Here is a 26859-nt window from a genome sequence, read left to right as displayed (position 1 = left end):
TCACCCCGATTGATGCAATAGATCCCGTTAGACACATTCAGCGCCTTGGTGTTACCTAGACAGTATTGTCGATATCCACCTTTGGCAGCTCCACGCACGACTGCACAGACACACGAGAAACAAGCATGAGAGGTGCTCTCCTTCTATCGAGACTTGACACAGAGATTTCTACGCCCAATCTCGCGGCGTCCTCAGCGCGTTCTGCGTATGTCTCTCCAGCACGCCCTCCTCCTCGTCTCCGCCATCAGCATCAGCCTTCCTGGTCGCCTTACCGTCCCTCCCCTGCGCCCCGCCTCCGCTGTATCGCTCCATGTACTCCCATCTAGCCTTCAACGGCAGACTCATCAGGATGCTCTCGATCCTCGCTCCGGGAGTCTGCAGTCCGAACTTGGTGCCGCGATCGTAGACCAGATTGAACTCGACGTACCTGCCCCTCCTTATCTGCTGCCATCGTTCGTGTGCTTCGGTGAAGGGCGTGTTCTTGCGCTTCTGGATCAGAGGCAGGTAGGCGGGCAGGAAGGCATCGCCCATGGAGCGGACCGTAGCGAAGAGCGAATCTTGAGAGTGTGGTTTGGTCGACGATATCGACGGTACCAGTGGTGCTGCGGGCGACGGCTTGGTGCCATCCGATAGAGGAATGTATGCTTTGTCCGAGGAGGCCCACTGCGGTAGAGTCAAGTCGTCGAAAAAGATGCCTCCAACTCCGCGCGCTTCACCACGGTGTGGGATCAAAAAGTACTTGTCGCACCACTTCTTCCACGTCGGGTAGAACGAAGCATCGTGCTGATCAGCCGCAGACTTGAGGGTCGAGTGGAAGTGTTTGGCATCCTCGTCGAACAGGTAGATGGGCGTCAGGTCCGTTCCGCCGCCGAACCACCATGCGACCGGCTCGTCGTCGTGCTTTCCATCCTTGCGGTTTTTCGGGTGACGCGGATTGGGCGAACCATCAGCCAGCTTTTCGGGATGGGTCAACTCGAAGTATCGATAGTTGAAGTGTACTGTGGGTGCGAACGGGTTCTTGGGATGCACTACGAGGCTCAATCCTGCTGCGTAGAAGGGCAGTCCTTTGACGTCCGCATCTTTGCCCTCGAGTTTGTAACCCGTTTTGTCCATGAGCCCGGCATGGTCGGCACTCATTTGCCTGACCGCTGCTGGTGGAAGCATTCCATGCACCACCGAGATGTTGACGCCAGCCTTCTCAAACGTAGAGCCGTCCTGAAGGACGCAAGAGATCCCTTCTCCGCCTTCCTTTCGAAGCCAGCTGTCGATGAGGAAGCGTGCTTTTGGTTCTTCCTGGGAGAGAGCCGAGACGATGTTGTATTGGAGAAGCTTGATGTACGTTTCCATACGCTTTCGCATGGGAGCCGAGGTATCGGAGAGGACTTTAGGGTCGAGGTGAGAGATTTCGGGAAGGTCGGATTGGTTGCCGCCTTTTGTGGCAGAAGCAGGGGTGGGCTTGGCCGCTTCGCAATGTACAGCGGACGAGGAGGTCGAGGATGATTTGGGGGCCAAGGTAGCGTACAGTGCCAGACCTCCAAGGACGGCAGCTGCTGACGATGCGAGAGCCATCTTGTTGGTTGGGAGCTTTGCAGAAGATGCAAAGAAGTCGGAAGATGCATTGCTGCTGGAGGATGATGCGTGTCGAACCAGTCGGCGACATGGCAGGGACGTCTGTGGCCGACGAGCTGCTAAGCGCAGCGAGCGAGCCAGCATGGTGGAAAGGTGCGAACGAGGTGCGTGCTGGAGAAGTGAAAGGTGATGAGATGAAAAGGCGAGAGTGTGGGATTAGGAAGAAAGGCACTTTGGCGTCGTCTGACTTGCCGATCCTTTCAACGTCACGCTTTCCGTTTCGAAAAATTTGGACCGTGCTCGTTTGTCCCTGTCACGGCTAAACGAGGCGAACAACGTTTCAGCTTCTTCACCAACATCATACACCACGAGCATAGGAACGATGAGCGCCGCACGTATGCTGCAAGCAGGGCCATCGCGGCTTGCACCAGCTCTCAGTATCTCGCTCCGGAGCACCTGCCCGTCACGATGTTCCGCCCTGCACACCACCGCCGTGCGATGGCGGCGTGAATCTCCCACTCACGGACCTCGATCCTCCCTTCGTGCCTCTGCGGTTTCGTCACCTTCCACGAGAACAAGCATCCCAGCTACACCCAGCGCATCGACCCCGGCGACCACATCTCCACCTCCAAGATCCACGTCTTCCACGCCTGTCGCATCCAGCTCCGGCATTCCACGGCATCAACAAGCCAAAGTCGAAGTCATCCCCTTCCGAGTACCCACAAAAGCTGCAAAAGACTACCTCACCACGCTAGCAACCACCGAGGTCATGCCTCGCGTAATGAGCAGATGGTCCATGATCAAGCACCAGTTCCTCTCGCTCATCGGCATCAAGAGCCTATCGGAACCAGACGGCAACATTGTCAAGCTCGAACGAATGACAGCGCTCTATCTACCAACTTGGGTCGTCGACGCATCGTTTGAGATCAAGTGTCGAGGAAACGACGGCAGGGCCGAAGCAAATTTCATCACCACATCATCGAGGTTTCCAGGCCACTCCTGGAAGCCCATGGACTCGATACCGATGATCCCACCACCACCGCACGATATGATGCCCACGATGGGGAAAGACCCAGAGTATGCTGCACACACACCCAAAGACGCTTGGGACAATTTGGCCATGGCCGATTACGAGTCATATGAATCGCATCAGAAGAGAAAGGCCGAATCAAAGGTGCAGATCAAAGGCGGTATCCCGGATCCATTGCCTTTCACCATTTCGCCCTTGTGCTTGCCAGACATGATCAGGAGACAGCTCGAGTTGAAGGACGTCACTTTCACTCCCGACTTGGCCGCCGGTATCGAGCTTCCAGGAGGCGGCGTGCACGGACTGGGGCTCACCATCGCTCTAGTCAACGAGGAGGGGGAACAGATCACCGCTCCTCCCGTACGCTTTGAACCCGAAACGCTCAAGCTAGATATGATGGCCGCGTACCCGATCCTCATGCCGCTCCACATGGCAGAGTTCAGCTACGCCGACCAGGAGACCGGCGATCGACATTTCATCACCATGGTGTTGGGCGCGTGGGATACCAACGGACTGCAATTCTGCATGAAGGAGAAGGACGAAGATTGGCAATGGTCGTTCCTCAAGACGGAACCGCTCAAGGTGGATCTGTTGGACATGTACCCGCGCACGCCGATCAAGACGACGCTCAACGAGATGTTTGAGCGAGCTAGGAAGGAGGAGCGGGAGGAGAGACGCAAGGCGTACGCACAAGAGATGAAAGACGCCGAGGCGGAAGAGGGCGCATCGAAAAAGTCTCGCAAGACGAGGGAAGAATGGGAGGCCGAGTTGGACAAAGAGGATGCGGAAAATCAAAAGGCATTCAGGTCGGACCTGCGATCGAGGATGATGGAAAAGCTGCGTTCGGAGCTACCTATCAAAGTGGCGGTAGAACAGCGCAGTCTAGAGATGTTGCAGCGAGCCGACTGGATCCACTGGGAACGAGACGAGCGAGAAGCCTTCGAAACACGAACCTCTCCCACCATCCCGCCGATCGCCTCCATGACACCCACCGAAAAGGACCGTCACGAACGCACCAAGCTGCTCGCCGCCACATCACCCACCGAACCACGACCGTTCCAACGACTAGCGAACGAGCAGGAACGAAAAGCCGAGCTCAACCATCCCGACCGCAAAGCCGGTCTAGGCAGATACATCCACTGGACATCGCCTCACGTCCAACGTCTTTCCCACAACGTCTACGCCAACCGTCGCTATCTGACAGAAACCATCCCGGCGGTGTTGAACAGCAGGAAGATGATGGCTAGCATCCAGGAGAACGGGTACGATGTGGATCGGTCGCTGACGAAAGCAAAGCTGGAGGATGGGAGAAGTGTGAGCGGGGAGGAGGCGTGGAAGACGATTGCGGCGGACGATTTGAGTGTCAGGCAACAGAGGGAGAAGCTGAAGCCGAGGTGGTTGAAAGCGCTCGAGGAGGCGGGGAGATAGCGATAGATCGGCGTGGACAAGTTGTCGGTTTCGGTTGTAAGCCACGTGAGGGTTCACGCGACTTTGGCTGCTCTTCACACCATGGCTTGACCTCCTGTTTCATTTGAGCGCGGACGATCGCCGTTCAACAGCAATACCTCAAAGCTTTGATTGAGACTGCAGTAGCAGCCCATCTTAGTTGGTGACAAGTGTGACGGAGATGGGCAGGGATTCGGTTGAGGATTTGAGGATCTTCGGGAATTCCCGTCCCCCACTTTGACCGGCGAATTTTGTCGTGTGCACGGACGAAAGCGCCAGCCAAGCTGCGTGTGGATCCATTCGCTTGGAGCTTATAATGCAGGTTGGTTAGCTCACTTTGCTTTGCTGTCACCTCATTGTCCAAGCCACTCGTTCGATCTGCAAGTACTCTTTTGTTTTGATCGGCAAGCTTGGGTGTCCGATCGGAGGAACAAGGTTTTCCGACACGCAGCTGTTGCGATAGAACGGCATACATCAAACGTGAGTATGTTTCTTACTACTCCTCTTCGACGCCTTCCATCGTCAATCCTGAATTTTGGTTTGCTGCAAACATGCTCACCTTCGTACAGATCATTTGGACACTAGCTATCGTCTCGGGCATCTGCACAGCAAACGCAGGTCCGCATCACAAGCAGCACAAAATGACCTTCTTCGCAGCCGGCTACAACGGTACCATCGTACCCTTCTCTCTCGATCCGAACCTCGTGCAGATCTCCAGCGGTGTTCAAGCCAACGCTTCCGGAACCTCACCCTCCTGGATCGCTTATTCAACCCGACCAGGTGCAAAAGACAAGCTGTACTCGGTGACCGACTTCTACTCTGTCGACGAAGCTGCTCCGGGTCGAATCTTTTCCCACACTTACAACCCCAAAAAGGGGGAGATCGTTCAAACCGGAACGTCGGAGCAGAGGAAGAACGGTACGAGCAGTGGTGGTGATGGCCCTGTCAGCTGTTTGATCGGCCACGGTGAGTCGAAAGGGTTTTTGTTCGTGGCGAATTACAACAGCGGTTCGGCAGGTGTATTGGGGATCAAAGAGGATGGGACGTTGGAAAGTGAGCCGAGGAAGGTGATTCAGTTTACGAGACCGAGCGATCAGCCAAAGGTGGGACCCGTGGCGGATAGACAGGATCATTCGTACGCACACCAGGTGAGCATCAGTCCGAGCGGGAAGTGGGTGTACGTAGTGGATTTGGGTGCGGATCAGATCCACCACCTGCACATCAAGGGTGGACAAGTCGAGTTCACGGGCAGCACAAATGTGAAGATCGGATCGGGTCCCAGACACATCACCTTCTACAAAGACGACTCCGGCAAGACATGGGGTTACCTAGCCAGCGAACTGGACAACACAGTCAGCGCATTCACCGTCGACGAATCCACGGGACAACTTTCGCAGATCGGAGAATCGATCCTCGCATCTCCCCCCGGTGTACCCCTCAGCGGCGAAGGCATCCTCCCCACCAACCGCACCACCGCCGAGATCGCAGTCGTACCCCAGGGCGACTACGTCTACGTCTCCAACCGCGGCGATACCAAGTCCGACCACATCAGCATCTTCCGCAGAAACTACAGCACCGGCCAACTGCACTTCCAGGAATGGGTCGAGAGCGGCGGTAGGATGCCCAGACACTTCAGCTTGAGCTCCGAGAGCGGCAAGGACGACCAGGCAAAGTGGCTGGTGGTGGGACATCAGACGGATCAGAACATCGTCGTGTTCAGCAGAGATGCCGAGACAGGAAAGTTGGACAAGGTGGAGGAGAAGAAGGATATTGGACAGGTTGCCTTCGTTGGCTTCTCGCCTTTTTGAACACATGCCGCACAGCCGGGCATAAGAAGTCATGGTCCAAGTTGTACCAACCATCTTCCTCAAAACGAAACGGCTGAAACGTACAACAAGCATAAGTGTGTGTGTGAGAACGTGGACGATATCGTCACCTTGAAACTCCGACCAACTTGACACCCGTGAGACCGCTAGTGATGGTATCCATCGCCTTGGAGTCGTGCTCCAACGTGGTGCTGAGATGGTTGAGACCCTGCTGCTGCTGCGCCAAGATGCGCGTGACGTTTTCGAGCCCGCTGGGGTCGACGACGGCCCATTCGGTGGTAGCGCTTCTGCCCTCTCTTGCGAGCATCTCTCTTTTTGCGCGGACGACGCCGAGCTGAGCCCAGAGCTCGTTGATCCTCGCCCTCAGACGCGCGTGGTTCGCGGGATGGGCGGCGGCAGCATGCAACCCTGCCGCACCAGCTCCCGCTGCGCCGTTCGCATTGGTCAGCACAACCGAGCGCGAACCAACCGCCGCATTCGACCCCGTGATCTCGGCCTCGCACGCCTCGAGTATCGCAATCAACCTCTCCTCCTCCGGCCCCACGCTCTTTCCCCTCAACGCCGGCACCAACAGCTGTGTCTTGGCCACTAGCCCGATCAACCTCTGATGCAGCTGAGCCTGCCTGCTCTGCGCCGCCTGCGCCCTCACCGAGTTGGAGAGCGAATGCTTCTGCTCCAACGCCGCCAGCCTCGTTGCCAGGTTCGCAAGCAGCGCCCGCTGCCTCTGCGCCTCGCGCGCCTGCGACTCGATGCGCTTTTTGAGGTCGTTGAACCCCAGCGCCAGCACGGGGTAGAGTCGATTCGGATCCGGGTTTTCGCGGATCGCTGCCGCCCACAGTTGGTCGTGCATGGCGCCGACAGCGTCCGGTCGTCGACCTTGGATGTGTTTGAGGTTGGACGCGTTGCCGGCGTTGTTGTAGAAGTAATAGACGAAGCGACAGGCGGCGGCGTTGTTGGTGTCCCAGGCGGCGCGGATCTGCTCGAGCTTGGATGAGAGGGGAGCGCCGAGCTTCTTGTCCGGTTGGGCGGGGGTGAGCTGTTGCTGCTGCTGGTTTTGTTGGGAGAACTGGGTTTGCGCCACCGGCTGCTGTGCGCTGGAGGTGGCAAAGGAGGATGCGGGAGCACCGAACAGGGAGGTTGTGGATGGTTGTGCTGGCTGCTGTTGCTGCTGTTGGGAGTTGGCTGGCGCACCGAAGGAGAAGCCAGTGCCGGAGGAGGCAGGTTGTGTGTTTGTGTTGCTGCTACCGAACAGACCTCCACCACCAGTCGTGCCAGAGCCGGAACCGAACGTTGATGTCGCTTGCTGCTGCGGTTGGGAGGTAGCAGGCTTGGCACCGAACGAGAACAGACCGCCGGTGGACGATGCTGCGGGTGCCTGCGCGGAAGGCGCTGCAGATGCTGCGCCAGTCTGAGAGCTACCAAAACCTCCGAATAGCCCCCCGCCGGTAGTCGCGGGAGCAGCGGATGGTGCTGCTGGTTGTGATGTTGCTGCGGGTGTACCAAAGGAGAAACCACCAGTAGCGGGTTTGTTCTGTTGTTGCTGCTGTTGTGCGGGTGTGGCGCCGAACGAGAATCCAGAGGTGCCGCTTGTGCCTGCAGCTGGTGCTGCGGGTGTTCCGAACGAGAAGGCCATGGTTGCGTACACTGCTTGAGGATGTGTTGAGATGGTTAAGAAGATGATGATGATGATGGAGGACCGAGCGTTTGTGTGTGTTTGTTCCCGAGATTTTTCTTGAAATCGAGATTCGAGATGAGATCGCGCTCGAATTTTGTTTGAAAGGTGTTAATCCGAGAGGTGCGCGTCCAGATTTATTTTTTTGGAAAGGCGCGTTCTGTCTCTTGACACGGACCAGCACCACGCATCTGCAACAGCTGTCACTTTTCATGCGCGCAAGGTAGGCACGACCACTTGCATCTCTAGCTATCCCTCTCTTTGACTCTCTAGCTCACACCTCCATCGCATATACCATATCACCTACCCTGTTCATCGCCTTCCGGTCACCAAGCTTCTCAATCACGCGCACACAAACATGGTCGTAGGTCGATTGTTGCACTACGCAGGCGACGCGCTGCTCGTCTCCACAGTGCTCGCCGGCATCAAGCGCCAAACGGGTCTTCAGCCTGACATTCAACGCATCTCGGAACCCACGACAAGAGGACTTTTGGAAAAGTACCTCGGCTTCGGCGAGTTTGTGTTTGACAGCAGCGTCGCTGCAGCCCGCGCTTCGTCGCTCTTCCAAAGAGGCTTCCCGGACAAGTTGCAAGGTCCTCCTCACGCTTAACGCGATCACCACAAACAGTCGGACGCTTCGCATGTGATGCATCAAGACCTGCTCCAAATACGTCAGATTGCTGTCATTACGCCCGTCGCCGACTATTGCCGACCGTGAATTCTTCAGTCGTCCGCTGTCCTCTAGGATTCACCCAAACCAACCCAGCCACCACGCAAACCGTCACCGCTCTGCCTGCCTCTTTGTCTGCTTTGTAAATCAGAGCCACGAGCTCGTATCCTGTACAATACACACATATCTTCTTGGTATCGATTCCGTCTGTGACCTCTGCGAGTGTGGCAGAGACGTCGGATCGAGGATCGTCCAGCCTGCAATAATGGCGATAAGCGGAGAGCAGCGATCAATCCGTTGGTAAGCCTCGCCGAATCGGGACCTCCGATCTACAGTGTTCGGGTCGCTTGATTTTTGTGTCTCTATTTTTGGATAGATTTCCCTTTTAATCCAGTTGACTTTTGCCAACGCGTCGATGTTGGCCGCTAACTTAGCCGGAAAAGCACTTCCGCTCGGACTGCAAAAAGGGGCTTGTGGAGGCATTCGGCTGCTGCTGTCTGACTGATCCGAGTCTACCACGACTGGCATGCTTGAGCACGGGTCGCACAGGTCACCAGCGATCTCAAGTGCTACGGTCCGCAACGAATGATCGCTGGAGCACATGCAATGAGCAAGCATGATACGCGGCGGTTCCGAGCCAGCACAGCACTGCTCGGCAAAACAAGTCCGCGGCGGCATCACTTGCCGCTCTCGATTTTCCAGCCAGCGTCGGCTAAGCGTGTCATCAGGGTCCAACAAGATCATCATACGGAAACTCCGATCCGCTATTCTCGGATATTGTGGCCGTCCCAAGTGTCAAAGGATTGTACTCTGACACAGAACATGGTCCAATGATCCCTCTTCCCACCTACTCCCTTTGCCTCTGTCTCCGCTCCACCATCCACCAACCAACCAACCAGCCAACCATCAACCTCATCCCTCCCCACACGGTAGACACATGCCCTTCGCCGTCTCAGTCTTGTGTTCATCATGACCAGCACAGGCGAGACGAGCAAGAAGCGCCATTCCTTCTCCTTGCTCTCCTCCTTCAGAGATCCTGCAACGACGGCCAGGCCAGACGTCAACGAGACAGAACCGGCCCACGGCCGCTTCATCCCAGAGAGTAAGCGTGGCTGGAAGTACGATCCTCCTTACAGTCAGGCATCCTCATCGTCCTTAGCTCCACCGTCAGATGCGGCAAAAGCGCGGCGTAGCCATGAAATCGCATCGCAATCACGCCCGAGACCCAACACGACCGGCTCTCGTTCACATCAGCCAGAATTTCATCACAATGCATCGACCTTTCCGTCTGCTGACGCATCTCGCACACTCGTCTCAGCACCCGTATCGCCCAAGCGAAAGTCGATCGTTCTCAATGGCACAGCTCTTGAACTGAGCTCTTCTGAGTCATCTTCCTCGGATGACGAACCAGAACCGACCCCACCCTATCTGCAGCGATATGACCCACTCGGCGATGCTGCGCTCTCAACTCGGGTCGACAATGCAGGCAAGGACGCTCAACGTCATCCAGACGATCTTGTCTATCCAGAATCATACCCGTGGAAGCCATCCAGCAAGAATCCGAAAACCAAGTATATCCATCCAGCCCATCGCAATGCGACTGCCAAGCAGGCCTTCTACGACACCCATTTCGGCTCCTCATCCAATTATCGTGGCTTGCTCCCTGCTTCCGGCTCGCTCTTGAATCTAAGCGCAGCCAGGCTCGAAGCACGACGCAGGTCATCCACAGAAAAGAACGACCTGCCCAAGAGCTCCGCCGCCGCGAAAATTACGGAAGGCGATGCCCAGTCCGGCTCTCTCATTTCCACCGTCAAGAAGCCGTTCGCCACCGCTTCAAAGCTCATCACCAAAGCACGCCGAAAGAGCGTAGGTGCTGCTTCCGCATTTGCAGACGGCAATGCACAAGCCAACGGTGCACAGCAGTCTCAAGGCGAGGTTCCACAACGTCCCCATCCAGTTCCTCTGTACAAGGGTGCCGCAGACGGCCTCGCCGCACAGCGATCCGGCTTCAGCTACGGCCTTTCCATGGAAGATGCCGCTCAGGTCGAGGCAGTCGTGTCACGTCATGCCTCTCGCGAGGATGTCACCACTCCAGTCCGGCTCGACGACCAATTCCAGCCACCTGCTTCTCAAGAAGCCACTTCCTCGCGCTGGAGGGAAGCCATGCATAGCGCTTGGGGATTTCTGCCGAGTTTTGACTTCTTCGCCACTTCTGCAGGCCCGACTGATGATGGCAAGGAGGTAGCGGCCAATCCTTCTGGCAACATGCTCGAGCCTGAAGCCATCCCAACTGTGAAGAAGGACGCTGGCAGTCCCGACTACTTCAAAAATCTCTCAGGCAATGTGGTCATCATGGGAGGATACAGAGGAAGCGTGCTGCGAGATGCCGAGACGTCAATGATGATGTGGATCCCCATCAAAGTCGGTGTGGGCCTTCGTCGACCCACTCTCGAGCTGGGATTGTCGACAAGCGCCGAGGAAAAGTCGGAGGAGCTCGTCTATTCGTCCGAGATGTGCACATCCATCGGCAAGCTCGTCGATATGGGCAAGCGTCTGGAGGAGCGAATAGCGAGTCGCAGGCACGCCAAAGTATACGCTTGGGGCTACGACTGGCGCCTCTCCCTTGCGCGCTCGTCGAGAAAGCTCATCAAGTTCCTCGAAGAGCTCTACGACGCTTCCGCAGATTCTTCTACGGGGAGCGGTAAACGAGGCGCCAAGGTGGTGGCACATTCCATGGGAGGACTCGTAGCGCTGCACGCTCTCGCCACGTGCAGCAATCCGCGCATCTTTGAAGGCCTCGTATTTGCATCTACGCCTTTCCGCGGCACGCCCAACATCCTCGGACCTTTCCGCTTTGGCGATGCTGCTCTCTTCAACGACACCATCTGCTCCCCTCGAGCCACTTTTAGCTTCAGAAGCAGCTTCTACCTGCTCCCTCCGGACGGCAGGTGCTTTGAGGTTCCCGTAGGTGATCCTGACCAAGATGAGGAAGATCTCACCGAGCAGCAAAAGAAGGATCGATTCAAGAATGTCGACTTTCTCGATCCGAACGTTTGGAACGAGCTCGGCTTGAGTCCATGCTTGGAGGTCGGAAGGAGGCAGCAAATGGTTGCTTTGGCGCGCAAGACTGGTGCAGCGCAAGAGAAGGACAAAGCTGCACTCGTCAATTCGGGTGCGGACTTTGGTCCAGGGAAAAGAACTTCTGAGGTGGTGCAGAGGAGCGGATCGGTCAATGACGCATCGTCGGAGCTGGATGTGGCGAGTCCGCAGGGCGAAGAAAAGGGCAAGCCGAACGGTCTTAGCATGGGCGTGATGGAAGGCTTGACCGATGGCGCCACTTCTGGTCAGGACGATGCTTCTGCGGAATTTCCTGTCGACGCAGAGGAGCAAGAAGCGCTTCAACCGGAGAATCGCGAGGGCGCCGAACGAAATCAACCTGCGTCGGACAGCACTTCCGACGAGATCGACTTTGACAAGCTCGACTATGCTACTCAAAGCTGGCTCTACCTCGAACGGACGCTGGGAGAGGTACGCCAATTCTGGGCTGACATTGAGCAAGGATTCGACGAATCCAAGTTGCGAGACGGCAGCTATCCACCACTCATGATCATGACGTCCGGACGTACGCCATGTGTGCGAGGTGCACTTGTCGGTGTGGATGCTGCCTCCCACCAAGTCGATCCCGACTCGACTTCCACCGACATCGCGGCGACTGGCACAAGAGGCTGGAAAGACGACGTCAGAGCAGGCGACTATTCACGCATGACCTACGGGGCAGGCGATGGTGTCATCACCCGTCGCTCAGCAACTTCCCTCCCCGGTCGATGGTCTTCGCTTCTCGTCAAACGCGAAGAAGCAGAATCCTTACCTTCCGAGTTGCACGGAGTTGGGCCACCGTTCAAAAAGAAAGGTCCCGGAAAAGGGAGGCTCAAACTTGACAGATACCAGATGCGGTTCGACGGGCAGGGTGTGGTCGAAAGCTCCCACCGCCACGTCACGCTGTTCAGCGATGTCGATGGCATCGGCAAGTGTCTGGAAGCTGTGAGGAGGGCTAATTTGGTGAGAGGCAGGCTGGGAAGCGAAGCTCGAAAAGAGGGCGGATCGTAGGTGTGATACGGATGGAATGCGGACACGCAGTGGAACGGAATGGAAGTCGTTTGTGTTGATTGCTGTTTGTGACTGAGATTGTCTATTGAATGGGCGACACGCAAGACCGTGCAAACCGCTGCAGCGCTAAGAACTGTTTCTAGAAGGCAGCGGAGGCGGCGGTGGCGTCCTACTCCTGCCCTTCACGTACCCCGGGACCGGCGGCGGCAGTCTCCCCTTCACGCCTCCACTCTCGACCATCTCGCTCATCACACCCCTCCACCCACCCGCATTATCCGCTCTGGCACCACCGCCGACGGTCAGGCGCTGCCTCTCTCCCGCCTCCTCATCGTCACTGTCGAACTGTCCACCGGTGCCCTGCGGGGACATGGCACCGCCGCTGAAGGGATCCCCGCCTTCGCTGTAGGCCGAGAGCCCCGTGTGGTGCAGACCCACGGGAGGCGAGGTGAGGAAGTGGTCTGTGTGGATGTCGCTCAACTGCGATTCGCCGCGTTCGTGGATCGTATCGTGGGCTCTGGATACGGCGAGGAAGCCGTCCGACCCAGTAGCCGGCGAGAAAGGCGATTCGCTCGACATGCCGTCGTCCGACCCATCGACGCTGAACCTCATCCCTGGCCCCTCCTTCGGTCTCACCGGCAGCCTCGGCGGCGCACCACCCTCCTCCGCATCCCCGTCCATGCTCACAAACCCTGCCCCTTTTTTCCTCCCAAACCCCCACTTGTCTTTGTCCGGACTCGTCTCTCCACTACCGAACAAGCTGCTCGCCCTCGTGCGACTAAACGACGACGTTGTCTTGGACGACACCGAATCGGTACCCTTTGTGTTGGTGAAAGATGGCATTCGGAGGCGGTTCTTCTTTGGGTTTTCCGAGTCGGTCTCGGTCGACGGACGGTCGCTGTTGGACAGGCTGAGGGTCGACTGGCTTGCGAAGCGACTCGTCTCCCCTTCGACTGCCTCTTTCGCTGACGATCTGCGGGAGATGGCCGGCCTCGTCTTCAGAGCCACCGAGGACGACGACCTCGGCCGAGTCATCGGCGTCGCCAACGCGGCCGGCGCCTCGCTCCATCTCGCCTTGACCTGCTCCAACACACCCCTCGCCTGCATCACGTACTCCATCTGCGCCTCCAGGTACTTGGTCAGACAAACCCAATCCTCCCCCTCCGACTCCCTCACCGCCTCCTCCCTCTTCTCCACATCCGCCACCGCTTCATCGTACCCCGCCTGTGCCGACCTGAACTCCTCCTCCAACTCTCGTTTTTCCTTCTTACTCTTCTGAACTTTCGCCTTTGCTGAATCCAAACGAGCGCTGGCTGCGTCCAACTTTTTCAGTGCGGCGGTGAAGCTCTCGAGTGTGGCTTTGGAGCGTGCGATCCTGGCGAGGAAGATGCGCGAAGTGTCCTTTGTGAATGTGGATTGGAGAGCGCCCAGCTCGAGATGCGCTTCGCCGAGCAACCCGAGGCAGGAGCCGTACGTCGAGTGCGGTGGGAAAGCGGTGGAGTAGGAGCTCATCGCCAGACCGAGTGCTTCGACGGGCAGCACCTTTTCGATCTTGTCCTCGGAGGCGGGGAGGGAGGAGGTGTCGAACGGAATGGGTTTCCGCTTGCCGAGGTAGGACCAGTATGCTTCGGTGGAGGTGTACAGGCTGTCGATGCCCTTCTTGCGCTGCTCGATTTCGAGGGCGATGTCGTCAGCGTCAGAGTCGGTAGGTGTGGTGGTAGCGGTGGAGAGTTTGGAGCCGAGACCAGACGACCATGAGCGCAGCATGCTCGGTCGCTTGGGTAGGATTGATTTGCTCGGCGTGAGGGACGGCATGATGGCGAGAATTTGGAGCCAGACGAAGAGGCTGGGAGTATAAGATGCTAGGTGGCACTCGGCCCGGCTTGACTTGGACGATTCGTGCGCGAACTTGCACTGCGTCTGCTGTGGACTCGGTTTGGATGTCAGAAGCAGCAAGATGGTGGACCAGAGTCAAGCTGTTGCAATTCGATCAAGGTAGTAGCGGATCGGATGATCCTGTCAGGTTTCCGGGCCCTTCCGTCAAGTCAGGAGACAGAAGGCAGCTGCATCAACGTGGCTTGACTGCACCATGCAAGCACGCACGGAACCCTTTTGCTGAATTCACCTCGACGGAAATTTGACCGAGGTGTCGATGATCCAGAAGGACCCTTTTTTCTGTCACCTAAGCGAGTCTGCTCATCTAGGGGTAAGTCACAGCACAGCCTGATCCAGCCCAAACTAAGGGACCGGCCAAACCACGCGAGCGGCACTGGAACGGTGCTTCGGTGATTTCTTCCCGGAAAAGAAACCATGTCGCGGGCGGGGAGATCCTTTTTCGAATTCAGCGATCACGATAAGAGACTCCATCGTTGGGTGAGACTCAGCTCTGAGAAGGACATCTAGCGCACTACACCCCCGCAAAAGGAGTGCCATTGCTGTCGCTAATGCACACGCTAGCATCGGCATCGAGGATCCGAGTCCATGACGCTTCTACCCCGCAGCCGTCTCCATGATTGTCAGCTCTCAGATCGCAACGCAGGTCTCTAAACCCTATTGTGTCGAGATGCAGCACTGTGTGGGGTGCATGGGGGCTGCGATTAGCAATTTGACGCACGGCTCGCTTTTGGCTCGATGTGTTCGGCACCTTGTTCATGCATGCAAAGCTGCAAAGTCGGAACGCTTGTTGCGCACGCGATCAGCAGTCGTCAAGGCTTGCTGACCCGCCACTACAACACGGCACCTCATGCTCGGCCGGCGGACCCGCCCCTTCTCTCTCCGGCATCTGACGACAAAGACCGCAAGCGTGGCTTCACGCTGACGTTTGTTGACAAAGCCGGGACAATCAAATTTGACGAGAAGGAGTCTGGCATTCACGGGCTTCAGCTGCAACTCTGCCCGATCAACGCAAGGGACGCAATGGGTTTGTCGTATCGCAAAGAAGACATTCACGCCCAGATCCGACTCCGTGGTCAAGTGCAACGGAGGTTCCTTGTCAACCACTGCGTTGCATGCGGAAAGAATTGCAACCTGTTATCGCCCAATCACGAGTTCCAGATCCAGTTCGACAGGTACGGCCACTGAAACTTCCTGTTCCCCTTCGACGTCGACGATCCTGGTCCAGCTCCCACGCAACTCTCTGGACCGATCGTCGTTACCACCGATGATCCCGGCGTCTGCAATCCGCACGCGATTTATCAGTCGAATGGAACCAATCAGCGATACAAAAGCAAGCGTCAGACCGTTCTGCTCGTGCAACCAGAGCCGTACACATCCAAGACGTGCGGCCAGTGCGGCAATCTCAACGATCGTCTTGGCTCAAGTCGCACCTTTGCTTGCTCGGACCCGGAGTGTCAGTACGTAGCCGATCGTGATCACAACGGCGCCTATAACATGGCCATTCGAGCCATTCGTCCCGCGAACTAGGCAACAGGCCCAAAGGTAGCAAGGTCATTATATTCATTCGTTCGTCAGTGAGTCCCATACAGGAGGAATGGGTGCGGCAACAGTATTGATACCGCTCTGCTGTTGCGAGCATCTCGCTCATGAAGACGTTGAGGGGGACACTTGCCCGTTCTAGGGTCGCATATCTTGTAGCCGAAAAAGTCGCCGTTGCTAGACCACGCAGCCGGAGCAAGGCACCATCATTGTAGCGAGCATCTGAATACTTCGTCCAAGAACGGCGAGCTGCACTTGACAGTCCTTGGAACTCACTGGAGTCTTGTCCGATCGTATGAGACGACCCCTGTTTCATCAATCCGGAATGAAGGTCTGCAAAGCTAGGCTTCAATCGGCGTTTTGTACACCCCACACTTTTTTCATGTCGAGGTCGCTCAACATCAGCTCATGCGGATGTACAAGATGCGCCTAATCTGGATCCGTGATGTAAAAGTGTCCTGAAACATCCTTTTGCTTACATTACTAGCTAGCTGGTACGCTGAGATGGCTGTAACGTCTAGCTCTCTCAGATCAAACAATGCCGCGAGACGCGGAAGCAGAACTGCAGCAGACGATAGGTCGGCCTCGACAACGGATGCGCAAGCTGGCTCGCGATGATCGCAAAAAACAGAAAAAGCACCACCAACATGCGCAAGTTAAGCACAAGCAGAGCGATGGCAAGCAGCGTGGCTCGGATGGATCGGGAGCAGTTCCCAAAGTGCAGACGACGAACTCACCGGTGCAAGCCGATAGTGGCGGTCCGAGTCCAGCCGTATTACATCAAGACGCACCTAAGCTACCTACGGATTCCATCAGCGCGCAGAAAGCGCTCATCCCTTCATCCAACCAGTCATCAACTCCACGGACTCATTCTTCTCAAGATGATGGCCACAGGCCAACCGCCAGCATCATAGCAGGAGCCGTGGCCGCAGGACTTGTGCTTCTGCTGGGCGTACTTGGCGTCTTACTCTGCAAACGTAGAAGTCGTAACAGAGCAGTCGTTACAGCAAAAGAAGCTCGACGCATCGAAATCGTATATCCCAGTAGGGACAAGTTGACAGAGAGTCCGGCGGATTCGAAGTTTCCGACCTTGACGAATTCATTGTCGTCTCGACAACAGCCTTCCCGCTACACGATACCAGAGTGTCTGGAAAAAGCATCTCGGAAGCAGCATGACAGTGTGGCACTCCCAGATGATGACTCTGCAAGCCGTGCTCAGCACGCCAACGACGTTGAACTATCGACCCTCAGTGCAGATCAACCTGCCACAGTAACCGCATCTTCAGAGACGGGTGACCGCGGAGCCGCCTGTCCCTCACCACATTCAAATCGAGGATCGAGCTCTCAAGATGGCGAAACGACGCTCGAAGGAGGCGAGCTACACATTGACCGTTGTTTGAGCTATTACATGAAGCGTCGAACCACCGCCTCCGTCCCACATGAGGCTTTGCCAGACTTGCGGTCTCCAATACCACAACAACAGAACTTTGTCGTGACTACCACTCCCGCCCAGACTCCCGAACGAGCCGTCAATTTCCCCAAGACCGTCAATCTGCTCGAGAGAATACGACGGTCACAGATCAGGCTCAACGAGGAAGCTCTGTCGAAAGCCAAGAACGAAGGCTTTCGTTTCTCTAAGATGTCGCCACAGGAAGATTCTGCCGAGAAGACCCTCGGTACATCTCCGGCTATCAGCGAACCACACAGCGCATTCGAATACGCCGAGTATTACGACAGCTGTCTACCTTCCGGCCACCTTTCGGTCTTTCCACAAGGGCTTTCAGCGGACGATCCTGCAATTCAATGGCAAGATCATTCTCCCAGTCGATCGTCTGCACTATCACCACGTCGCTCCACCACCGTAAGTATGCGTCAACGCAGTGCCACTTTCAGTCAAGCATCACAGGTGGCGTGGCCGTCTAGTCCACACGTGGATATCGGCTCAAAAGAAGTTTCGCGTCATCGATCAAAGCGACGTCTTGATGCTCGTACTTCGCATAGAGAGTCGGCACAGGTAGACGAAATTATCCGCTTCTAGCTTCGTTTGTACCGCTTCCGAATCGAAAGGTCGTTGCCGCAGTATTCAAGTTTTTTCCCTGCCTGCGCGTTCATTGACTCGATAGAAGGCTGTTGCGCCCAACGCCCGTTTGGTCCGTGTCATTCTGTCTTTCGGGAGTCTGGCGCTCCAATTGACGGTCCGAGCAACTCTTTCTTGCCGGTACGCAATCGGACCCGAGTGTTCAGGTGAAGGGCAGGATGCATGCAGTGGCAGCTTGGCGATATGCGGCGACATCTGTGTCCACCCGCGAGATGAAATTGACTGAGCCATCTACAGTATCACTATCTACGGCGTCAAAGTCTGTGCCCGATCGGAAGAAATGGGGGGCGTGCCTTGCGCCCAAGTAGAACCCTGTCTCTGGTCGAGAAGATCGTTCACAATGCAAGGAGATGACTGAAGGGGATATGTGGCGGTTCGGATCGGTACGTGAAAGGTGAGCGATCCGGATCGAGCTCATGTGTTGGGAATCAGAAAGTGTGGGAACGAGTCAACAGGCATACTTCATCAACAAAATTTGCGTGAGGGAACTCGCACCCACTTTTTTCTTTCTTCATCCGAACGAAGTCCCCTCTTGGCTGGCGATCTATTGCTAACGGTATGATTGGTTCTGTACCACACTGAAGAACTCGAGTTCGAATTGACACTATCCTTACGATCCTTGTCCTGAAAGAGGAAAGGCGTAGGGCGCGTCGCAATCTCATCTTTTCCCTCCTCCATCCTCCTTCATCAGCAAAGACTGATAGCTCGATTGACTCTGAGCCACTTTCGTCTCACGCCTCCTTCTTGCTTTTCAAAGCTGATCCTTGAATAGACTCGACCTACACAGATCGCATTACTTGATATGGACTGCCTCGATCAGACCGGATGCGAGATGAGCAACGTGGAGATGTATCCTTCCTCCGCAGTTGCTCAATCGCACTTACCTGGCTCTACCGCTCCCTCCCTTCAGCAGCCTCCTCCGTCTTCCACCGCCAGCAACTTCCATTCTCACCATCGAACCTCTGCCATCTTCCAAAACCCTTCCTTCGACAACAAACACAGTACCTTTCGCAGTTCGGAAGTCAGCGTAAACGTCAACAAGGTCAACAATCAGACCAGCGACGAGGGCAAGGTCGAACAGTATCACTCGCAGCCAGCTTTTGCTCAAGCTTGCACCGATTCGACGGTGGTTATGACGAAGACCAGTACTGCGACCGATTCAGCGATGATGGTCGACGAGATGGGCGTCAAGGCTGAAGCGCGGTCGGAAGCTCACGATACGCATGTTACCGAGAAGGACAACGCCAAAGGCGAGTCGAAGGGCGTGGATGTCAAGCAGCAGACGGAAGGCAGCACAGAGCCCAACGTCGACAATGGCAGCAATGCGTCGGTTCGTAAAGTACGGTAAGTGACACACGTCTCCTGGCTCCACGACTTCCGGTTCGGCAGGTCGGTTTCGGATTGGCAAATGCAACGACAGGTTGGCGACGCTTGCCTTCTCTCCCAATCTTCCGTTGTGAGTTTGTTGCGAAGAAAGTGGTGCACAGTCGGTGATCAAGCGTTCGCCTGGAAAGGACGATCGCTCAGCCTCCTAAAAGCGCCTGTAGAAGGCCGCTCTGCATCCTCTCTCGTTCCCTTTGTCGCGAAATCGGACGCGTCTCCCTCAACTGGAAAGTGTCATCTTGTCTCGCTCTGCCCTTTGTCCTCCATCGCGATCGACGCTGCATCCGACGAATGCAAACCCGGCATCCCACATTCTGCGCTTCCTCATTGTCATGCAAACTGGTGCAAGATCGATGTCGTCCGAGCAACATGTTTTGCAAGGATTCTGCCTGCGTCCATTGTCGGCGAGGGCGGACCTTTGTGTCAGACTCTGGGATGATTTGTTTGTTGGTCTCAGAACACGCGACGGTCCAGCCGAGGAAAAGGATCCGATTTTCCGGTCGGGTAAAATTGGACTTCTCTCTTCTTCCGTCACATGCTCGGCCAGGACAATGTCGGCCTGAGCAGGTTCTGAACCACTTTCCGCGAGCCTGTTGTCGCGTTCACCCAGGACTGTTCGGCCGTGCCGCTCTTGATCGCTGCTTCGGCACCACACCGACGTGCTTCCGTCCCGGCAGGAAGAAGTAGGACAGACGAGGGGGAGGTGGAAGCGCATAATGTTGCTCAACCCGTGGGAGATGGGGTTCCTCCTTGCAGCGCCACCGTTGCTTCTCCTCTTCGGTCACTCTATGAAGGCAGGGGGGAACACAGCCTCGCTACAGTACCACGCTCTCGTGCTTGCGCGGGTTCACGCGGAAAGCGTAAGGCGCGGTTGCCAAGGTGATGCACCCATTGCAGATTCATGCTTGTTCTCGGCTATCCGAGCGCAAATGTGACCAAACGAGGGTTGTGCAGAATGTCACTGCCACATGTGCTGGCAACAGGGAGCAGAGAGGTTGTCGGACTTGAAAAAGGGCGCCGTTTGCTGTGTCCCTTTTTTGTTTGCATCGGCTGCAGGGTTTGCGTCGGAATCGAGGCGCCGACGTCTTGCGCCCTCGCTGGCTGTCAAAAACAAAAGAAAAGGTTAGCGGGTAGATCTGGCTGGTCTGTTCGGTCGTGCGCTTTCTCCTTCCAATTGGTTGCGCCCGCCAGTCAGGAACCCACGAATGCAACGCTCGGCTCACTGGTTCGGTCACAGGTTCCGAGTTGCACGTTGTCGTCTTTTATCGTGCCAAGGCTAGCAAGAGTAGGGGTACAGAAACACATTATAGGGTTGCGATGTGACCGCACCCTCTCTGCACGATCGTGCACTTGCCGCAACATCACTCTCCGCTCTCCATGAGCAATGTCGGCTACACGTCCACATGGCTGTCATGCGTCTCGTGTCGGACTTCAAAGTTTTGTTGGCATTCCGGCGCACAGAGGCTGAGCCGGACAGCAGGCCCCTCGATGCTCATTGGCAGCAGAATGCCGTGCCGTTGCTCGTTGTACAGCTCCGAGCGCTCGGACCTCGCAGAACGAGCTCGCCTGCTTCTACTAATCGCTGCGTGCTTTGACGAACTGCCACAGGATCGGCGCGGGGAGTGCATACAGTAGGCGGAATCGAGGCGCCGATGGCTTCTCTTTCAGCCATGCATGCGCACTTCGGCTTCGGTTTTCATGCTTTGCAGACAGTCCTACATGCGGCGCTGGCTGTATGCACAGCGGCGTGTTCGGACAACGGGGGCTTCGAGCGAGGCATGCTTCGCATGCGTTCTTCTTGGCCTTCAGCCACGTTGAACCCTGAAACTTGCTCGACGGCCCTCCGGGCTCCTGGACTCTCACGCCGATTGTCGTGGTGGCACAGGCTCAAAGGTTGCCTGAACCTTGTTGTCGGACGGAGGTAGGGCATTATCGCTCTCCGTACTTATATGCGGACGCCTTCATCTCGACGCTTCCCTTTGTTCGCCAACGGTTTCCGCTCCCCCTTTGTCTCTCGCCCAGTACCACCGACCTTGCTTCTCTTTGGAAGCTTCTTGCATCCCCCTTTCTCCCCACGCTGCGTTCATCGTCGTTCGACCTTCGAGCTTTCGGGTTGATCCTGAAGTCTCGTGTTCGGCTGCTCTGCTCGTCTTGCTGTATACGCTTTCGAGCTTGATCGTATATAGCTTCCGAACGTCGTCTCCTGCAATCGTGTGCTTCGCCTCGACTTCGCAGGCTCCGTTCACCCTCTTGTATGCGGTGCCATTATACAGGTCTCTGACATTCCATCTTGTCTCCTCACTACCTTCCCTCATTTCCGCCAACGACCACTATGTCTACTTTCGACAACGCCGGTGTCTATCTGCAAAACGCCTCCTCCGCATCGTCCACGCTTCCACACGATCTATCCAATATGTCGATCGCTCACAAATCTCCGCCCGTCTCACACAATGCGTCTCGGCCGTTCGACTACCGCACCACGTATGCACCTGTCGCCGCTCCTTCGGCTGTATCCGCCGTCGCTGGCGATGCTCAATCGCATCGGCCACCTTCGAAATCGCATTCGATATCTTCGGTGGATTCGCTGGCATCTGTTTCGTCGAACGCTCCATCGACACCGACGCACGACGTCGACGATGTCTGCTTCGACATGGCACCCATTCCCAAACCTGTTCGCAACTCTTCCGATGCCTATCACGATCAAATTGGTAAACGACCACCATCGGGACCCTTGCATGCCGACGCCGCTCCCGCACCGACACCGGCTACGACCAAAACAAACACGCACGCGGCCGCTGCGGTCGCGCCTGCCGCTGCTCCCTCTGAATCGATGCTGCGTAACGAAAAACACAAAAACGCCATCAGCTTCCGCGTAGGCAACAAATACAAGGTGTGCGAGATCATCGGTGAAGGCGCCTACGGTGTCGTCTGCAGCGCTATCCACCGCGCAACGGGCCAAAAGGTGGCCATCAAGAAGATCCAGCCGTTCGAGCATCAGATGTTTGCATTGCGAACGTTGCGAGAGCTCAAGCTGCTGCGCTTTTTTCAGGAGTGTGATGTCTCGGAGAACATCATCAGCATCCTCGACATCATCAAGCCCAGCACGTACGAAGCGTTCACCGAGGTATACTTGGTGCAGGAGCTCATGGAGACCGATCTGCATCGCGTCATCCGCACACAGGAGCTATCCGACGATCACTGCCAGTACTTCACCTATCAGACGCTGCGCGCACTCAAGCCCATGCACTGCGCTGATGTGATTCACCGCGATCTAAAGCCGAGCAACGTACTACTCAACGCCAACTGCGATCTCAAGGTGTGCGACTTTGGACTCGCCCGTTCCGTGCTCACCGCGGACCAGGACACGGGATTCATGACCGAGTATGTCGCCACACGATGGTACCGTGCTCCCGAGATCATGCTCACCTTCAAGCAGTACACCAAAGCCATCGACGTCTGGGCAGTCGGATGCATCCTGGCCGAAATGCACACCGGTCGACCGCTCTTTCCCGGCAGAGACTATCACCAGCAGCTCTCCCTCATCCTCGATGTGCTTGGAACGCCGACTCTCGAAGAGTTCCAGAACATCAACAGCCGTCGCTCGCGCGACTACATTCGAACCATGCCTTTGCGTAAACGTCGCGATTTCCGAACGCTCTTCCCGAAGGCTTCACCGGAAGCCATCGACTTTCTGCAGAAGACGTTGACGTTCGACCCGCGCAACCGTCTGACGGTGGAGGAGTGTCTTCAGCACCCCTACCTCTCGGCATACCACGATCCGGATGACGAGCCCGGCGCACCGCGTCTCGACCCAGACTTTTTCTACTTTGACATGCAAAAGGAGAGCATCACCAAGGAGGATCTGCGCAAGGAGCTTTGGTACCAAGTGCAGGAGTTCCAGCCTCTTCTCCGTTGAGCGACTTTTCTAGTCACGTCCGCATATCGCTCCACCTCTCCTTACATCGCATTCGTGGCCTCCCATAGCTTTTCTATAATTACGTTACAAACACCGTCTCGTCTGTCCTGGTGACATTCTTGGCACTCGCATCTGCAACCCTCCTGCATGTAAACCTTCATCCACGCAATCTCGTCGCATCTCAAACAATTGCCATCGTTCGTTCCAGATTCTCTTGCTACATCGATGATGTGCTGGCCATACATGTCTCTTTGGTTGCGCCGAGACCAACAAATCTTGAGAGGACGAGGTTGGTGCTAGGGAAGCCACATGGTCAGGCTGAGAAGGAAAAATCCCGACTCCCGGAATTTTGTACGCATTTTTTGATTTTTCGGTTTGGTGTTTCTTCGCGGTTGCCGAGGCTGAAGAGCAGCAGCGGTCAGGAAAAACTTCGAGGTTTTGCTTGCAGTTCGAGCCTTTCCTCCCACTTTCACGACGATATCGCAAAATTAACCACACTCTTGCTGTTGTCTGTCCCATCATCACAATGGCGAAGGCAACTTCAAGCAAGAAAGCTGGCTCCAGCGCCAGCTCAGGCTCTGCGACCAAATCGCCATTGGAACAGGTGCAGGCACTCCAGGCTGCCCTCCTATCGTCTTCCGACCTCAATCCGCTCTCCGACCTTCTGACGATCTCGAAGAAACTTGCCAAGGTTGGAGACGATAGCACGTCCAAGGAGAGGAAGGAAGCTGCTGCGGCACTTCATCGAGCATCTCTTGTGTTGGTCAGGGCTATGAAGTCACTCAGTGGCGAGGACAGAATACCTTTCGACAAGGACGTCGATCAGGATGGCTACATTCTCTCCTATGGCGCAAAAGCCGGCAACAAGGTCGCTACCACGGCCTCTGCTCAAGCGAAGGAAGCACAAGCAAAGGTGGAAGACTGGATCAGGATGCGTTGGAACGAGACGATAGAGCTTCTTTGCGGTCTCCTCGGGCACAGTGTCGAGGGCCTTCGTCTTGAAGCGCTGCAGATGCTGGTAGAGCTTCAGACATCTGCATCGTCCTCACTGACACGCATCACGAACGCTGCATCAGCTGCAAAGGCCCAGACCAAACCAGCTTCGGGTAGCAAGAAGGACGCTCCCGAACCCGTGCAAAGCCCAGCAGCCTTGTGGTCCGCATCGCCTTGGCGCGCGTTGTCGCTCGCTCTGATTGCCGGTCCTCCGAGCCTCGCAAACCTCGGGCATGGAGATGCAGGAACTCGATATCAAGTTGTTCGTGTCGAAGCAGGAGTCTCCGAAGATGTACGAACCAAATTCGTGCAGAGCGGATTGCAGGAGTACGACGACGTTCGATTCGCCACTTTGCGCGAGATCAGCCATGCGCTGCGCAAGCCATCTGCGAGCATCATCGGCAATCAGCTTCTGCGAGCGCATACGCTGACGCTGCTGATCCAGCTCACTGCTATCCCGCTAAGCTCGGACGATCTCAACAACTTTCTGGTCGACGAGCTCTCCATCCCTCCGCCGGGAGCCGCGGGAAAGAAGAAAAAGAAGACAAAGGGAGCAGGCAGCAGTGCAAATGGCAAGAACCTCTCGGTCGTCGACGATGGAGACTCGGAGGCAGAGGAGGAGCAAGAGGATGACATGGCAGGCTGGTTCTCGGATTCCGACGACGAAGGCGGAGCTCGAGCAGGTGCTACAGCCGGCGAGCAACGGCGTGCAGCAGACAAGAAGTCCTTCGGTGGACTCGGTTCTGCCGCTCGCTCTGCTGCTGCGAGCAAGCGCAAGCAAAAGACGTTCCATCAAGCCATGCACAGCATCAACGCTCAACGTAGCGCATTCTCGACTGCATGGCTCGACCTTCTCCTGCCACGCCGTAAAACCGCCGACTCTGCCACCGCTGCCGGTGTCCTTCCCAACTCGATCATCGGTGGCATGCTGAGTCTAGCAGCAACGCACGAAGTTCTCGTTCGACTCCACGCGCAGATCCTTCCACACCTCACCAAACCTACCATGCTACACGATTTCCTCGTTTCGTGCCTCGACTCGCGCGGCGCCACCGCCCTGCTTGCGCTCAACGCCATCTTCACGCTGGTGACAAAGTACAACCTCGACTATCCGCACTTTTACACTCGACTCTACTCGATGCTCGATGCGTCGGTGCTGCACATGAAGTATCGTGCGCGATTCCTGCATATGCTCGAGACGTTCTTGTCGTCGACGCATTTGTCGTCGGCGCTCGTAGCGAGCTTCGTGAAGCGGCTTTCACGCCTCAGTCTGCGCGCCCCGCCGGCAGCGATCGCGTCTGTCGTTCCCTTTGTCTACAACCTGCTCAAGAAGCACCCTCGATGCCTTTCGATGGTGCACAAGGAATGGGATGGCGATCGACTCAACATTGGACCGGCTGGCGTTTCGGATCCTTTCGATCCCCTCGGAACGGATCCACTCAACACGCAAGCGCTCGAGAGCTCCCTGTGGGAGCTGGCATCCTTCGGCGCAGCAGCAGTAGCCAAAGGAAACAGCGGAGGTCCTGCCATGGGTGCCGACGAGGAAAGCGTCCTGCCCGGAGAGGCACATTACCTGGGATCGGTCACCAGCCTCGCCCGAATTTTGGCCGAACCATTCACGAGAGAACGATACAGTCTCGATGATTTCCTCGACATCACCTACGGAACGCTGTTCGAGACCGAGACTCGCAAGACGCTCAACAGGCCCAAAGACGGTGTCGGTAAGAAGCGTATCCCCGCGCTCGCCTACAGCTTGCCAGGAGGCTTTGGTGCAGGTGGATCGACCGACGTCACCGCTCACAACCGCGTCGACGTGTTCCCGAGCACCAGCGGGAGGTTGCGCGCGAAAGCCTCGCTAGCGGAAGCAGAGAAGCAGGAGCAAGAGGAAGTCGAAAGGGAACGTGCGGAACGAAAGCGTAAGTTGGGCCAAGACGACGACGAGGAGGATGACGAGGAGAGGGAAGCAAGAGAGGCGATCGAAGAGCTGAAGAGGGCCGAGAGGGCCAAGAAGAGGAAGGTGGATCAGACGGGTACGCATGACGTTTGTGCCATGCTGTTCAGCTTTGCTTGATTGTCTTCAATTGTTCGTTCATGTTTCTCGCAGGGCACAATGCAGTCTTTCAGCATCCAGTTATGAATCATTGATGTGATCTTGCTTGTTGATTGTGAGAAAGATGTCGCCATACAACGCCACTTCACGAGAGAGCCTTTCTTGGTCGATGTCTACGCAGCTCCCAACTCTGTGCGGTCGCGGCGGTTGTGCGAATTGAAATGATCCCTCGCCGTGCCTGCGCTGACAACCCGGACCGTACGGAACGGTTTGAATTGAGCAAGTGGGCGGAGGAGGTCCAAGCACAAAGGGAAGCTGCGCATCAAAGGGAAGCTGCAAAATACAATTTGTATTCCGCCACTCTGCAAAAGGCACGCAAGAATGATGTTGTGACTTCAAAGAATTCTCAATACTGTGCCGCAACTCTTAAGATCGTCACGCAGCGGTCCCACCGCAATCCGTGAAGAGCGGAAGGCACAATCAGCTCCATGATCGACTACTCAGCCGTATAAAAGACCGAGCTGTGCGCTGGGCAAGCTTTGGCTCAGCCTTCACTCTCAACTTGCATCCTGTCGTTGGCGAACCTGTTACATTCTAAAGTATCGGGTCCGGACACGCCTGCATTTTTCTTCACAGCCTCACCACCGTCGCTTCCAACAGCCTACTTTCGTTC

The 26859-nt window shown here is 56.3% G+C and overlaps 15 protein-coding genes across 15 annotated transcripts; 8 read left to right on the top strand and 7 right to left on the bottom strand.

Moving 5' to 3' along the window:
* Positions 1–168: 168 nt before the first annotated feature.
* On the bottom strand, positions 169–1713 carry PHSY_006333 (hypothetical protein; the record flags this gene model as incomplete). The annotated part of the gene is made up of 1 exon (XM_012336936.1): positions 169–1713. The coding sequence occupies one exon, from the start codon at positions 1711–1713 to the stop codon at positions 169–171; it is 1545 nt and encodes a 514-aa protein (XP_012192326.1).
* A 238-nt stretch (positions 1714–1951) lies between these two features.
* Positions 1952–4024, top strand: PHSY_006332 (hypothetical protein; the record flags this gene model as incomplete). The annotated part of the gene is made up of 1 exon (XM_012336935.1): positions 1952–4024. One exon carries the CDS (start codon positions 1952–1954, stop codon positions 4022–4024), a length of 2073 nt encoding a protein of 690 aa, XP_012192325.1.
* Positions 4025–4683: 659 nt separating this feature from the next.
* On the top strand, positions 4684–5850 carry PHSY_006331 (hypothetical protein; the record flags this gene model as incomplete). The annotated part of the gene is made up of 1 exon (XM_012336934.1): positions 4684–5850. The coding sequence occupies one exon, from the start codon at positions 4684–4686 to the stop codon at positions 5848–5850; it is 1167 nt and encodes a 388-aa protein (XP_012192324.1).
* A 124-nt stretch (positions 5851–5974) lies between these two features.
* Positions 5975–8183, bottom strand: PHSY_006330 (hypothetical protein; the record flags this gene model as incomplete). Its single annotated transcript, XM_012336933.1, has 2 exons — positions 5975–7243; positions 7848–8183. The coding sequence occupies 2 exons, from the start codon at positions 8181–8183 to the stop codon at positions 5975–5977; spliced, it is 1605 nt and encodes a 534-aa protein (XP_012192323.1).
* Positions 8184–8357: 174 nt separating this feature from the next.
* Positions 8358–8957, bottom strand: PHSY_006329 (hypothetical protein; the record flags this gene model as incomplete). Its single annotated transcript, XM_012336932.1, has 1 exon — positions 8358–8957. The coding sequence occupies one exon, from the start codon at positions 8955–8957 to the stop codon at positions 8358–8360; it is 600 nt and encodes a 199-aa protein (XP_012192322.1).
* Positions 8958–9179: 222 nt separating this feature from the next.
* On the top strand, positions 9180–12317 carry PHSY_006328 (hypothetical protein; the record flags this gene model as incomplete). Its single annotated transcript, XM_012336931.1, has 1 exon — positions 9180–12317. The coding sequence occupies one exon, from the start codon at positions 9180–9182 to the stop codon at positions 12315–12317; it is 3138 nt and encodes a 1045-aa protein (XP_012192321.1).
* A 126-nt stretch (positions 12318–12443) lies between these two features.
* Positions 12444–14081, bottom strand: PHSY_006327 (BAR adaptor protein; the record flags this gene model as incomplete). The annotated part of the gene is made up of 1 exon (XM_012336930.1): positions 12444–14081. The coding sequence occupies one exon, from the start codon at positions 14079–14081 to the stop codon at positions 12444–12446; it is 1638 nt and encodes a 545-aa protein (XP_012192320.1).
* Positions 14082–14969: 888 nt separating this feature from the next.
* On the top strand, positions 14970–15737 carry PHSY_006326 (hypothetical protein; the record flags this gene model as incomplete). Its single annotated transcript, XM_012336929.1, has 2 exons — positions 14970–15234; positions 15436–15737. The coding sequence occupies 2 exons, from the start codon at positions 14970–14972 to the stop codon at positions 15735–15737; spliced, it is 567 nt and encodes a 188-aa protein (XP_012192319.1).
* Positions 15738–16344: 607 nt separating this feature from the next.
* PHSY_006325 (hypothetical protein) lies at positions 16345–17787 on the top strand (the record flags this gene model as incomplete). Its single annotated transcript, XM_012336928.1, has 1 exon — positions 16345–17787. One exon carries the CDS (start codon positions 16345–16347, stop codon positions 17785–17787), a length of 1443 nt encoding a protein of 480 aa, XP_012192318.1.
* Positions 17788–17832: 45 nt separating this feature from the next.
* On the bottom strand, positions 17833–18042 carry PHSY_006324 (hypothetical protein; the record flags this gene model as incomplete). The annotated part of the gene is made up of 1 exon (XM_012336927.1): positions 17833–18042. The coding sequence occupies one exon, from the start codon at positions 18040–18042 to the stop codon at positions 17833–17835; it is 210 nt and encodes a 69-aa protein (XP_012192317.1).
* A 637-nt stretch (positions 18043–18679) lies between these two features.
* On the top strand, positions 18680–19195 carry PHSY_006323 (hypothetical protein; the record flags this gene model as incomplete). The annotated part of the gene is made up of 1 exon (XM_012336926.1): positions 18680–19195. The coding sequence occupies one exon, from the start codon at positions 18680–18682 to the stop codon at positions 19193–19195; it is 516 nt and encodes a 171-aa protein (XP_012192316.1).
* Positions 19196–19450: 255 nt separating this feature from the next.
* Positions 19451–19945, bottom strand: PHSY_006322 (serine/threonine-protein kinase ssp1; the record flags this gene model as incomplete). Its single annotated transcript, XM_012336925.1, has 1 exon — positions 19451–19945. The coding sequence occupies one exon, from the start codon at positions 19943–19945 to the stop codon at positions 19451–19453; it is 495 nt and encodes a 164-aa protein (XP_012192315.1).
* A 676-nt stretch (positions 19946–20621) lies between these two features.
* Positions 20622–20858, bottom strand: PHSY_006321 (myosin class II heavy chain; the record flags this gene model as incomplete). Its single annotated transcript, XM_012336924.1, has 1 exon — positions 20622–20858. The coding sequence occupies one exon, from the start codon at positions 20856–20858 to the stop codon at positions 20622–20624; it is 237 nt and encodes a 78-aa protein (XP_012192314.1).
* A 704-nt stretch (positions 20859–21562) lies between these two features.
* PHSY_006320 (likely protein kinase) lies at positions 21563–23146 on the top strand (the record flags this gene model as incomplete). The annotated part of the gene is made up of 1 exon (XM_012336923.1): positions 21563–23146. The coding sequence occupies one exon, from the start codon at positions 21563–21565 to the stop codon at positions 23144–23146; it is 1584 nt and encodes a 527-aa protein (XP_012192313.1).
* A 526-nt stretch (positions 23147–23672) lies between these two features.
* Positions 23673–26207, top strand: PHSY_006319 (hypothetical protein; the record flags this gene model as incomplete). The annotated part of the gene is made up of 1 exon (XM_012336922.1): positions 23673–26207. One exon carries the CDS (start codon positions 23673–23675, stop codon positions 26205–26207), a length of 2535 nt encoding a protein of 844 aa, XP_012192312.1.
* Positions 26208–26859: the final 652 nt, after the last annotated feature.

This window comes from Pseudozyma hubeiensis (assembly GCF_000403515.1).
Source record: "Pseudozyma hubeiensis SY62 DNA, scaffold: PHS58, whole genome shotgun sequence".
In the NCBI taxonomy this organism is placed as follows: Eukaryota; Fungi; Basidiomycota; class Ustilaginomycetes; order Ustilaginales; family Ustilaginaceae; genus Pseudozyma; species Pseudozyma hubeiensis.
The sequence above is the reverse complement of the archived record's forward strand: the minus strand, read 5'-3'. Positions and strand labels throughout refer to the sequence as shown.